This window comes from Montipora foliosa, chromosome 5, assembly GCF_036669935.1.
Source record: "Montipora foliosa isolate CH-2021 chromosome 5, ASM3666993v2, whole genome shotgun sequence".
Taxonomy (NCBI): Eukaryota; Metazoa; Cnidaria; class Anthozoa; order Scleractinia; family Acroporidae; genus Montipora; species Montipora foliosa.
In genome coordinates, this window is record NC_090873.1 from 45168486 (window position 1) to 45182424 (window position 13939).

The following is a 13939-nucleotide window of genomic DNA, read 5'->3' on the forward strand; positions in this document are numbered from 1 at the left end:
TCCCATCCCCCCATCCCACGGCTCTTAATTTTTAGGCAATCCATGTACTTAAGGCAATGTAAAAACAAAGGAAAAGAAAATACCAAGTAATAGCAAGCTAATACCTGGGCTCCTACATTATCCAGTGATTGAGCATACTTCCTCCGTTTTCAGAAAGGAGAAAATAGACTAATTTGGCTAACTCAATGTTGTACCCAATTCAAATCCTTTGGGAATAACACGTTTTAGCTTTCCATATCATTTAAATGTGAATGCTACATTATCATGCAAATGCAATACACATAGAATGCTAACCTCGAAATATTTGAATTAGGTACAACATTGAGTTGTCTGAATTGGTCTATTAAGTAGCTTACTGCACATTTTAGTCAAAATCACTGGACAACATGACACAACTCAAAGTGTTTGGGCATTAATAGAAAATTAACTTTTATGGCGACACAAAAATTAATTATCATTTAATCAGACTAAAATCTCACAATGAAAACTCTCTCTTTTTATTCATCGTTAAGATTTACATTTCCAGGAAAGGAAGAAATGGAGCTAAAAGGGGTCCAACAACAAGAGCCACTGTTTTGCAGATAAGTTGCTCTTGTTTAGTGACTTCCTTGTTGACATTTCTCCCATAGATCTTGAGGTCTTTAATAATATCATTTTTCAGTCTTCTTTAGATGAATACTTTTGGTCTTGACGAGATGTCATCACTGATAAGAGCCCCTCATGGCCACATACAAGATACAAATTTTAACTTGACTAAAGTTCTCCACGTTGCATGGCTTGTTCATACTCGCTTCCTTTGCTCTTTTCTGGTTGCAGCTTGATCATGTCATCTATCCGAAGAATTGTTATGGCTGCCTCTGTTGCAAATTTAAGACACTTAATTTTACTGATTGATGGTTCTAGAACGCCAGCCTTCTTGTTGTCACGCACTTTTCCTTCAACCAGATCAAGACCAATCCTTAAAGAAAAAAATTAATAAAACTCTATTTACACAACTTGATGAGGAAAAGTAAAACAAGTTTACGTAAAACGCTCCAGAACAACCAGTTAGCTAAGTACCCGCATAATATCAGTCCTCTGGTTAGAGATATTTCCCTGGGCAGTCTGACAACTTACATGTAGGTCTTTAAAAGAAATAAAAGAGTGGTGGTGTCTTGTTCACATCCAAGTCTTTAAAGGTTTATGGTGTACTAAGCCACATAAGTAGAAACAACCATAGTTCAAGAGGAGTTTCCAAAGTCCTGGGACAGACTGGGATGCTTTATGACAATTTACAAGTGTTTCCTTAAGTTGTTTTTGCAATGACATGGAGAATCTGCTTACAAATATTGAAGATTTCCTTGAATCTTGTGCCCTGTAAGTTTGAATAGCCCAGTTTCGTATTCTCACAGCTGGACTGGATCTAGCATTAGCCTCGATTTCATGCTAGATCCAGTCCAGCCGTGAGAATTCGAAAATGGTCTGTTGGTTGTGACTTTTTAAAGGAGAACTAAATGCTTGTGACTCTAGGGGTTAAAGGATTCATCAATCACAAAAGCAAACTATGGAACAAAGCCTACATGCATGTAGCTCATACCATTTGAGTGAGGATCTTTCTGTATTTATCTGTGATGTGTTGTGATAGGCTCTCAGTTTAGCCACCAGATCTGCTGAATCTTGTGCTGCATTGACTGCCAATGTTTTTGGAATTACGAGAAGTGAATTAGCGAATTCTGCAATTGCTAGTTGTTCTCGAGAACCCTGTTTAGAACAAAAATGAAAGAAGAGGCTAAGAAAGAAAGATTTTGCAACACCATCACTCATCAGCATGGTCATGGTACCTTTCAAAAAAAAAAATTAGACTTCCTTTGCTTAAGATGATGTTTTTAGTGGATGAATGTTTGATTTCACTAGCAACGAACTGTAAGCATAAGCACTAGTTAACAATTATTCGCCAAAGGTGAAGTGATTATCGGTGAATATTCACCGAGACGAAGCCGAGGAGAATAATTGTTTTAGTATAAATACACAGGTGATTATTTCAAAAAAGAGAAAAAAAAACATTTCAACGCGAAATCATCTTTCCTTACAGTGGCAAAATGACTACTGGCAGCCATTTTGTCCATCAAGGTGATTATCGGCTGATAATCAGAGATAGCGAGCCAATGAGAGCGCGCGATTTTGTATAATCACCTGTGTATTTATACTAATAATATTTAAACAGATCCAGCCGTTTTCTTCCAAAAGTTGAGTAAGTTGCATGTGCTCACAGCTTGTGAAAGCCACTCCATACAGTTGTATATATTGACTATATGGACCAACTATACAAACAACAAACAGGAGTACAACAAGAACCAGAAAATAAAAAAGTAATGACAATAAGAGAGTACATGTTAAAATGCTATGAATACATCATAATAATTTTTACTAATAGTTTCTTTGAAGTCTTTTTTAACTTGAAAGAAAACTATAAATTGTTAAGGATTGCAGTAGTTCTACACCTCTTACCAGTGATGTGGCAAAGTTCTCTAGGTAAATTGACAGAGCTGCCTCCACAGCACCACCCCCAGGAACAACAGTCTTGGACTCAAGAACTCTCTTGACCACACATATTGCATCATGAATGGAGCGCTCCATTTCATCTAACATGAAGTCATTTGCACCTCTCAGGATTATGGAAGATGAAGAGCGAGCCTTGGGTCTAAGATAAGATGGAATAACAAATGCATTAAGTACAATGTAACTGTTTACTCTAAGCCAATTAAATACATGCCATTGTAGAAAATCAGAAATACAGAAATCAATACAAAACAAGACTGGTAATACCTATGAAAATTTTGTCCAATTTTCAAGTTTAAGGCATTTTGCTATCTGCAGTTCTTACTACATAAACCTCTCACATTAACACAAAAATGATGTTGTCTTTATGATGAGGCTAGCCAACAGTAATAAGTTGAGAACTGACCAATGACCTTTCCTTGCTCCAAGCTTGTATTAAACACAAAGAAGGTTTCCAAAATATTTGCATAATGCGCCAATTAAGAGTTCAGTTACACATGCATTGTAAAACAAGCCATAGCATGGATTTTTGTGACAGCAATATTATTACTCATTCTTTCCAATACAGTGCACTTGTACCTGTTTTGAAAAAGACTGATGTGAAATACAAAAGTCAATTCAAATGGTTGCACAAAGATAGACATAAGCAATAAAAAAACATGGAAAAGATCCATGAGAAAAAAACTACAATTTCCAGGAGACTTTTTAAAAGTAGAGACGGTAGTTTACAAACTCACCGTTTGATGACAATCAGCTCATCGTCACAAACTCTTTCTTGCACTACCTCATCAGCTTGCCCAAGCATGCTAGCATCAAAACTCTCTTCACCTTCAAGATTAGCCAGTGTCAAAACCATAGTAGCTGAGGAGAAAATAAACACACAAACTTTTAAAAAAGAATCTCCTCACTTTCTTTAATTTGATTGACATGATTTATGGCCTTGATCAGCCGATTGTAAGACAGGCATGACTCACTGAGTCATAGATTTACGAAGCCGAACCTGGATACAGTCGAAGGCCCTCCACAGCAAGTTGTTCACAATGACTGTTTACAGTTGACAACTTATTTAAATCAACAACTGTTAATATTAGGAAATGTGTTTCCACAGTTGCCGATAACTGGTACGTTTTGCAGGTAGGTAAGGTAAAGTCTGCTACCAGCCTATAAGGCCCATCAGGTCGGCGCTTATCTCCGGTTTCTGTAGCATGAAGTGACTAGGAGTATCTCTACTCCTCCCTGGATGGGATGCCAGTCGATCGCAGGGTTACCCCCAGCATTTTCGCCGGTACCCATTTATACACCTGGGCGGAGAGAGAGGCACTGTGAGAGTAAAGTGCCTTGCCCAAGAACACAACACAATGCCCCCGGCCAGGACCTGAACCCGGACCACTCGATCCGAAGTCGAGCGCACTAACCATGAAGCCGCATCTGGATACAGCCGAAGGCCCTCCGCAGACAAGGCAAGTTGTTATCAATGACTGTTTACAGTTGACAACTTATTTAAATCAACAACTGTTAATGTTAGGAAACATGTTTCCACAGACGAAAAGTTAAGGTGCCGATAACTGGTACATTTTGCGGGCGCCTGGGAAAATAGCGACAAGAAAAGAAGAACCACCAACTTTAAAAATCATTTGCATCACGGCGAAATGGACTTTAGTAATCAATAACTTTACTTGCTCTTAGATGGGAGAGAGGGAGTTTTCAATTACAAAACAGCCACGTTGGCTACCAACAACTTAAGTGGTTTCCTTTTCAAAAGGACAACTACAAAAGCTGCAGCAAACAACAGGTTTCCTGAGCATGATGAACTGTATATTTTGGTAAACTTCTTCGCCTTTCTCCAACCAATAATACCCAAGGATAACATTTCCAGTTTCCACGACTACAACTTGCATCATGCTCATACCAGTTCAATTCCTAGATAATTGCTACACAGTTTACATCCAACAACTTTGAATAATGGAGAAATGCTCTTCATACGGCAAAATTATAGCGGAACTCTCCTTGGGGTGTGCACAGAGCAATATGAGTAAAATGGTAACCCATCTGTGTGAGAAAATTTGGTTTTGGTCACCGTACGACCGTACGACTGTCCACCCCTCCATGTATGCCAATGTGACCAGTAACACCTTATCATAATTATCACGGCCATACTCCAGCTGACACTCCAGCTAGTTTACAGCCTACAACTTTGGTATTGGACATCCATGTTATGAACAATTGACACCAGTGAAAATAAGGTATCCACTGACAGAATCACATGACCATATCGCGGGCTCAAGTTTAGAGCTCATCGAGATCAGCTTTTTTTGAAGTTGACTGCTGACCAAGTACTGGTTTTCGATTGGATCAAAGGCTCAAGCCTGGTTTTGCACATGATTTCTGTGGCTCGACGCGGCTACATGGCCATGCTACGTCAACTAAAGCCTACGCTTTTCGTGTTCAGGTGGAAAACAGTTTGGAAAATATTTTTTCCTGCATTTTTCACCGGTTTCAATCTGAAACTGACTCCCATATAAAAAGGACAGGGGTTAAAAAAGCAGTTTTGGTACCTCTTAGGGTGTTGAGCCTCAAAAGGTCCACAGCGGAAGCTTTATGACAGGAGACATTTGACAATTAACTAATTTTAATTTTGTCTATTTAACACCGGGAATTCACAAGTGTGTGCATTCAGTTTCCATAACAAGGCTTTGATCTTCATAGCCTCGCGTCTTGTTAACTTCATGGTCAATTGCACTGGAATGTTAATTCCTCTTCCACTTTATTTACTGGTTTCAGTAATGAAAATTTTACGTTAAATGCAATAAAGATTTACATAGATTTTATTTACTGTTTCGTTTATAATTAACACCTTCTGTTAAAAAAGATAAACATTTATGACAATACTTTCATAAACTTTATGCCAGAGTGGGAGGTATTCCAAGCAATCATTTTTATCACTATTAAAAAGTATGCAAGTGTCAAAATTGGTTGTTTTTGAATTGGTACCTCTTAGGGGTGAAAACAATTTCATGCTACCACAGCTACTTTGGCAATGTTAAGACGAAATTAATGATCAACAACAGGACAGATGCATGAAAAACTGACATAAATTTGTTCAGTTGACGTAGTATGGCCGTGTAGCTGCGTTGAGCCACAGAAAGTGTGCGAAAAATGAGGCCTCATTTATGTTTAAGTGAGTTAACCTGGATTGAGCCTGCAATCCAATTGAAAACCAGACCTGGTCAGCGGTCAACTAAAAAAAAAAGCTGACCTCGGTGAGCTCTAAGCTTGAGCCTGCGGCATGGTCATGTGATACTGGTCAGAAGATACCTTGTTTTGACAGGTGTCAATTGATCATAACATGGATGTCCAATATCAAAGATGTATGCTGTAAACTAGCGTGATACTGGTCACATTAGCATACATGAAAGAGTGGATGTACGTACGGATGGACGGTTGATGACGTTATGGCTATAAAACCAAAATTTCTTCCATCGATGGTGTGTTGTTATTGAAGGCGTGTAACAAGGGGTGCTTACCATTTACCTGAAACCATCCGGATGAAAAATTCCCTTTTAATGGTAAGCGAATTTCCATCCGGAAAGAACGGGAAAAACGGGTCCTGAACCATCAACCATATGCCAAACGGAAATTTGAGCCCCCGATACGGTATTGTAGCGGTTGATTCTCTGTCACTATGACAACAAGTTGCTAATTAAAAACAATTAAAAATGGCGCTACACGGGTTTTTGTTGGCTGTTTTGGACGACGACGAGGACTGTCATGACTTGATAGAGTCCGACGACGACACTTTTGTCCTTGCTGTGGGTTCTACAGTTATGCGACGAAGCCTCAGTAGAATCCAAGGCTACTTCGAAGAAACTGTACCATCGTATTTTGGGGACGAATTTAAAAGTCACTTTCGGCTGACTCGTAACACCTGTGAGCTGCTCACGCGAGAAATTGTTGCCTCTGGCTACCTTAATGTGGGTTTAAACCGGTTCTGAAGGACCCCAATTCCTCCAGAGAAACAAATTTTGATTTATTTGTGGATGCTGGCTAATGGTAGCGAGACTTCAAGACAAGTGGCCGATCGCTTCGATGTCACTATGAGTAGTTGCGGTAGAGTGCTGAGAAAAGTAAATACTGCCATCCTGTCAATTCTTCCACGCTATCTAAAGTGGCCTAATGGTGAGACTATCTTTTTTTCTCCATGTTTTTGTTAGTCATAATAAAGCTGTAAACAAACCTGTTTTCGACAGCGGTAATAACTGAAACATGTTATAATGTAATCAGTGTTGCTTGAATAATTAAAAAGTAAAATTCATTACATATTTTTTCTTCAATATATAAAGGAACCACATGTGTATATGGAAATTATTTAAAACTTTAATGTTCATTTTGGGGTATTTTGCAGTCGCGGAAATGAGAGAATTCTCACAGAGTTTTGAAGATGGAGGAATGCCTGGAACAATTGGTAGGTGTTATTGGTGAAAACTTAGAAAGTTCCTTCAATATTGCTCTACAATGTACGACATTTTTTATCTCTTTACCATGGAGGTGGGTCAGTGTAGGCTGAAGCCAATTACTATGTCCTCGTGAATTAAATTCAGTGATGAGATTGGAGGCAAATTTACTTTAATTTCAGCTGGGTGACATACTGAAACAGTCTACATCCAGCTATGCATATCGTTGTTAAAATCTGGTCCTGGTATATCTTGCAGGTTCCTGAGTCTTAACAATGTATATGTCAAACTATATGTAGTACATAGAGGATATTACATGCCCATGTGTGGATATGAATTTTATCTTTGAGTGGTCAACTCGATATCTCACGAGTGAGCGCAGCGAACGAGTGAGATATCGAGTTGACCACGAGAAGATAAAATTCATACCCATAAGCGGGCAGGCGCTGCTTTCAAAGGCGCGATTTATTATGTAACCATAACGACGGTGATCTCTTCACATGTGAAGATAACATGTTATCTTCACGTGTGAAGATATAAGAAGTTTTCGCGGGAAAGCTCACATGGTATTTCACTGGTGTTTATATAATAAACAGTTTTATACCGTTGTGAGCCTGAAATTTTAGTTTCTTGCTTCAATGGGCTACAGCATTGTTCTCACCCTGCCCCTGTTCATTGTTACCCCTTCGTGTGAAACAATGTTGGATTTCTCTGCAAGGCTTGCTTCGGTTTTGTGTAACATTGAAAAGGGGGAACACTGGTGGCCTTCAATAATCTACAGTGCAAGGGATTAGATGTAGATTAATGGAAGATGGAATTAGCGCTCATTTAAGTAAACTGTCTTGTTGCTCATTTTTGGTTAGCTTGAGAAAGTAAAGGTTTAAAAAGGGGTTAGTCTAATAAGTTCTGGAGTGAAAGTGGTTTGAAAATCAAAATTTTGGCAAATAATGACATGTTCTTAATTTATACTTTCATGTTAAGGTGCCATAGACGGGACCTTCATAAAGATCAAGGCACCCGGTGTAGACTCAGAGTCATACATTTGTAGGAAAAAGTTTTATGCTTTACAATTGCAGGTATTTATTCTCATACCATTAACTAGCTTTATAGATCAGTGAAAAAAAAGGAATTGATCAGTCCTTTTTCTTTAACCAAGTACTAGTCACACTCGTTTTTTGTGTCAGATGGTAATTTCTTTCATGTTGCAATTACTAATTAATGCTTTGCTTACATATAGATTGTTTGTGATAATAACATGGTCCTCACAGATGTATTGGCAGGTTGGCCTGGATCTGTCCATGATTCCAGAGTTCTCAGAAACTCTTCTCTTTTTGCCACTTCTGGAAACAAGTTTCCCGCAGATTACCACATCATTGGGGATGGGGGCTACCCACTTATGAGGTATTGATGTTGAACAAATATCTTTTTGTTATGAGCAAATATATGTTTATATATTCAGTTGTATAGAGCAATTCTCAATTTTGTACTCTTCACATTTGAATTCATCAATTATTTTGCTTTACCCCTTATATTACGTGTAATTATTTCTGGGTGGATTTATAGTATTATTCAAACTGTTAGTCAACTGCATTAATTGCCATCGCTTAATATTCAGTGTAGTATTCATTACAAGATTAGCATATTACCTTTTTGGGGGCAGTAAGTATATAAGGGGAGGAGGGGAACAGGGGTGGCGCAGTGGTGAGAGTGTTTGCCTCCCAACAATGTGTCCCGGGTTCGATTCCCGGCGTCATATGTGGGTTGAGTTTGTTGTTGGTTCTCGCCCTTGCTCCGAGGGTTTTTCTCCGGGTTCTCCGGTTTTCCTCCCTCCTCAAAAATCAACATTTCTAAATTCCAAATCGATCGGGAATTCGAGGGCCATGGGTTTGTTAGTTATTTGTACTGTTATGTGCTACCCTCGTTAAACAAAGTCGATTTATTTATTTATATATTTATTTATAATTTAAGAAAAGATGATTTTCTGATATTTTTATGTTTGTTTCTCTATTTTACAGATGGCTCATGACTCCTTTCAGGAATAACGGTCACTTACAACCAAATCAGCTCCGTTTCAACAATACCTTGTCATCATCCAGACAGATTGTAGAGCGTGCAATTAGTCTTTTGAAGGGGAGATGGAGAAAACTGGGCCATTTGAACCATTTAAGCGTAAAGCTTATGACTAAGATAGTAATGGGAGCCTGTGTCTTGCATAATGTCACTCTTATTCATGATGATTTTGATGAAAGTTATTTCCTGGATGATGATGATGATGATGATGATGATGATGATGACAATGATGATAATGTCCATGATGGCAACTGCCGGGACAGAACAGCTGAGCTAAAGCGTCAACATCTATCAAACATTATCAGTGGTTAATTAAGAATTGAGACAGAGAGAGTGTTTGTCCTGCTTATGGGGGTTACTTGGGATTTCAAGAAATGGGGATGATCAGAAAATATTTGAAGGTCTTTGAAATTTTCAGTTCTGAGATTCTTTTTGTAGGAAAATTAGGCAAGTATTTTTGGGGGTGGCTTGATATAAGAAGAGATTTTTTGGCCATTCAAAACAATCTAAAGAATTGTGACAGTGTCTTACCAGCAAAATATATTTCCTCCTGATGTTTATTGTTTACAGTGGCATTGCTTTAAATTACTGTTGGCATTAATGAAACAGGTTCCAGCTATGTTGAGAAAGGTTGTCCAAAAACAAAAAGTGAGAATCCTAAAGTGTATTTTGGGTACTTTTAAGTTCACTGTTTCTCTACTTGAGCATTTTAGGGAAACCTGAAAATCTGGCGCAAGACGTCATAAACTTATACATATGTCTGGGAGTGTGAAAAGAAAGCAAAAAAAGTAGGTTCAACAGATTCAGTGTCATGAACTGAGTGTATTGATCATATCCCAGATTGAGATTGAGATTTTTCGGACAACCTTTCGAAAAAGCTGCCGGTGTGTTTCTTGTACATCACTAAGGGTCAGAAATTTGGCATAGGAATTTTGGGGAATTCATTTTTTGGTCTAGTGATTTTTTTGGTTTTTGCTGGAAGCCCAGGGGTAAATTTTTGGGCCTTGAATTTTGCACCCATTTGATCATCCCTGTCTTGAAATCCTGAGTACCCCTTGGGTTGTCCTGAACATGAGTTAAGGACGGTGCCTACTTTTGTTAGTGCGCACACTTTCTGCGCATCATGCAAGACATAGTTTAAGCGCATGCTGGGGTCGACATTGATGCAATCAACTATGCTACTAATGAAAGCAAAATTTTTTTACTGTGATCAAATCAAGTTTTTTGAACCTGTACTAAACCAGGAACACCAGAATAGCAGCATATCACTAAACAGTAACTAACAAATCAGTGTGTGGCCAGATCCAACATACTTGAGGTGTCAGTTAAAATGCTTGGTTATCTATTGACAACTATATTTGATAAACTTGGGCAGGGACCTGGGAATTTTTTATTCTCTGCGGACATGGCATTTAATCATGCAAAGGAAAAAAAAGCAAATAAGTATGAAAAGTTAGGAGAATCAACAATTTATTGTCAAAGTTGTGTATTTGTTTGCCAAGTGTGGGTTATTGTTAAAGATCACTGAAATAATGAGTACAACATTTGAGATTAATATTACATGTCATGCTTTAAAGTAATGTATGTTGCAGTGTTCAAAATAAATCAATGTAGAAGAAGGCAAGGCTACAACATAGCTGAGGACTATGCCTTTACTTGAGCCATAATTCTGGGATACTAGCTTGATGAAATAGTTGTATCAAAGCCTTAAATTTGGCCACATCCCTAAAGTATGCTTTAGGGCAATCTATTTTATTATGGTTGTTTTTGGGCAAAGTAAATACATGTGCTGGAAAATAGTTTTTAAAATCCAAACTCAATTACATTTCAAGTATAGATAATTAAGAATAAGAGTATGTGAGCATGCCAAAATATAGTTCAACTTACATGAATGGAGGAAATGGAATGGCTAATATTATTGTAAAGAACATTAAATTCTGCAAATTAAACATTTCGACATAATTTACCTATATGGTAATAACTCCAAGAAGTTGAAGCTCATTGCACAAACTGTAAGTACTGTAAATATAATTGTCCAGCAAGTGTACATTTTAACTTATTATCACATAAATGTGTAAATAAATAAATACAAATGAAAATGAAACCATCTCATTTGTTTTTCAACACTTGAAGTAAATTTGCCCAAAACAATTTTTTTTCCTCATTCATTTCTTCCATCATCTTAACTTTTTTGTTTTCTGCTTCTTCTTTTTTCTCTTGATATTCCTGGAGGAATGTGAGCATCTCAGAAGCAGACGACCTGCTTTTGCGTTTCTTTGCTGGTCTTTTTCTGGGGGTCTTCTTTTGGGGTGTTTCAGCAGAGTAATCACCATCAACAGAGCTATCACTTTCCTCACCTTCATTTGACATCACACAAGATGAGGATTCAAGGGTATAGGTAGGCCTTACAGCTGCATTCATGCCAATGCAATCAGCCATCTCAGAGTAGTACTTCCACTTCTTGTGGTTATTTCCACTTTTGTTGTTATGATCTGTGACTTCTTTGAGTTTTGCTTCCAGCTTGGCCCACTTTCTTGCACACTGATCTGCAGATACTCTGAGATCTGACTTTGAGTTGAAACTTGTTGCAATTTTTTGAAACACCTCTTTTTTGGTTGTTTTACCATTGCCAAATAATCCTTTATGATCTTTCCAGCAACATAGAAGAAGATTAATGTGTCTGTCTTCCCATCTGTCCAAATTGAGATCATTTGATGATGATGTTGAACCTATTTTTTTTGAAGAAGAAAAGTTAAGCAACAGGTTAAATTGTTAGGTTACTTATGATCTGTCTGTCATTTGCATTGAAATGAAAATTTTTCATTTATCACATAAATGACGGTAATTTTAGTCAACACCAAGACATTTCTTTAGTTGTAATATATGAGCTTAACTTGTTGAATTTATGCATTCACTGTAGCAGTATACTGCTCTAAAATACATTTATTGGTGAAAAACATGTCTAGCCCTACGAGCAGAGCCTCTTTACACTTTACTGCGGCTGAGAATTGGGAAGAAAAATTCAAGTTTATCGGGAGAAAGGCTCTGCTCACAGGGTGATGATTAGCTATTTAAAGCTTAATACAAATTTTTTTTTGCAAAGAGTAATTTTCTTCAAAACATTCTGACGAAACATCGTTCCAGATAAAGAGTCGAATCATTTATCAAGAGCAAAGTTCGAAATTAAAGTAACAGGCGTTGAAGCTTACAAGCCTAAGGTTGTTTTGCACTTGCAGAATCCATGCAGAAATATTAGCTTATAAGCTTAAGCTTAGTTTTATATTTCACTTCTCGCGGTCCGATAACTGAGTTCGGCTCATATTTTACCCCTTCTTGCCTGTAGTAATGCACATTTGGCTTTAGCTTAACAGTCTCAATAACTTGCTATTAATTGAATTCAGCGAAAATGATAGACTGCGGAACCACGGGATCGGGATCGGTCGATAAAAACCGACAGGATTGAGGGAAAATTTTAGTGCCCCGATGGCGAGATGCGAAAACTCTAAAAACAGTGAACATTTTATGATTTTCAGACCAAAGGATAGACTTCACTCCTACCAATACTTAGATTAAAGGGGAATCAAACTAATTCTCACTAATATCTACTTCAAAGATGTTATTTAGCAGTTTTCAAACTCACCTTCGTTTCCCTCATCTTCCGCCATTTTGTTTTGTCTTGCGTGAAAACTCTTCAAAAGAGCGGGAAGTTGAAATGGTACGTACACCAACCGGGAAAACCGAAAAGAGCGGGAAAAGTGGATCGCCTAAAACGACCGCCCACTTTTTCCGGAACATTCCGAACGGAAGGGGACGTACCATTTCATTTTCCAACCGGAATTTCCGGTTTTTCGGTGTAAATGGTAAGCACCCAAGGAGTCAAGAACAGAAGCTTCCAGTGTTTAATTATAAAACATATAATATGTACAACCAGAAACCCATAAGGGTTAAAACGTGTAACGCGCGTTCACAGCTTCCGAATATTCAGTGCGAACAGATTGGTTGAATGTTTCAGTGCTAAGTACCATATTTGGAAACCCCTCGCTCTTGTTGTTCCAAATAAGGTACTTAGCAAATTGAATATTCAGAAGCTTGTTTCCCAGAACACAAGGGGCCGTTACACGTTTCAACCCTTATGGGTTTCTGGTACAACGCAATCGCCAGAGGTCATCTGCTTGTCTAATATCACATGCACGTGTTATATGAAATACGAGCGAGGCTACAAAGCTAACAGGGAATTGAAAGCTAATCCCACAGATGGGTTACCACATTTTCTTAACTATGGTACTACGCGTGCGCGTGCCTTTGGTGCATGGAGCTCTGCTATTAATTAACCAAGTGCCCCCCCTCCCAAAGTCAAGTGGTCTGCCTTAGAGATGTAAACATGCCACAGCGGACTTAACAAAAAACTAGTGTGTACCTTGTGACGGTAAATGTTGTATTTATAAACAAAGTGAAAAAAAGCACACATCTTTTTCCAACTCTGTCTTTATTTTTTTCTCAATGTGCGAGCAGCCGAAATTCTGCAAATCCTGCAATCTGATTAGCTCAGGGAGCAGGGGAAACTTTTCCACCTTGCCCGGCAACCAAGGCAGAATACTAGCCCTGGTTGCATGAGCTTGTGTAATGACCTTTAATTTCCATTTTTTGACAGAATCTGTTTACATACAGAAGTAAGTGTTTTAAAACAGATATGTATTAGACAAGAGGTGTGGAAATAGAATTCAAATAAAAATATTTCTCTTAGAAACATTCAGTTTGTAAGTCACTTACTGCATTCGCTATCAAGTGTGGGGCGAGTCAACAATTCAGAGATTCAGAGAGGAAGAGAGAGAGAGAAAGAGAGAGGAAAAATATAAATAAGTTATTTACCAGGTAAGGGT

At 38.1% G+C, this 13939-nt stretch overlaps 3 protein-coding genes across 3 annotated transcripts in view; 1 reads left to right on the forward strand and 2 right to left on the reverse strand.

Moving 5' to 3' along the window:
* Positions 1-473: 473 nt before the first annotated feature.
* The window catches only part of LOC138004374 (T-complex protein 1 subunit alpha-like), an 18954-nt gene continuing 5488 nt past the window's right edge, over positions 474-13939 (reverse strand). The window contains exons 7-10 of the mRNA XM_068850872.1: positions 3276-3399; positions 2488-2680; positions 1577-1740; positions 474-958 (exon numbers count right to left, since the gene is read on the reverse strand). Coding sequence (XP_068706973.1) covers positions 754-958; positions 1577-1740; positions 2488-2680; positions 3276-3399 — 686 coding nt within the window. The 3' untranslated portion in view covers positions 474-753. The remainder of the gene's footprint in view (positions 959-1576; positions 1741-2487; positions 2681-3275; positions 3400-13939) is intronic.
* LOC138004564 (putative nuclease HARBI1) lies at positions 6255-9371 on the forward strand. Its single transcript, XM_068851115.1, has 5 exons — positions 6255-6465; positions 6941-7000; positions 7971-8065; positions 8227-8390; positions 9005-9371. The coding sequence occupies exons 1-5, from the start codon at positions 6255-6257 to the stop codon at positions 9369-9371; spliced, it is 897 nt and encodes a 298-aa protein (XP_068707216.1).
* Positions 11035-12840, reverse strand: LOC138004375 (uncharacterized). Its single transcript, XM_068850873.1, has 2 exons — positions 12700-12840; positions 11035-11788 (listed from the first exon to the last, which is right to left on the reverse strand). Exons 1-2 carry the CDS (start codon positions 12722-12724, stop codon positions 11169-11171), a joined length of 645 nt encoding a protein of 214 aa, XP_068706974.1. The 5' UTR covers positions 12725-12840; the 3' UTR covers positions 11035-11168.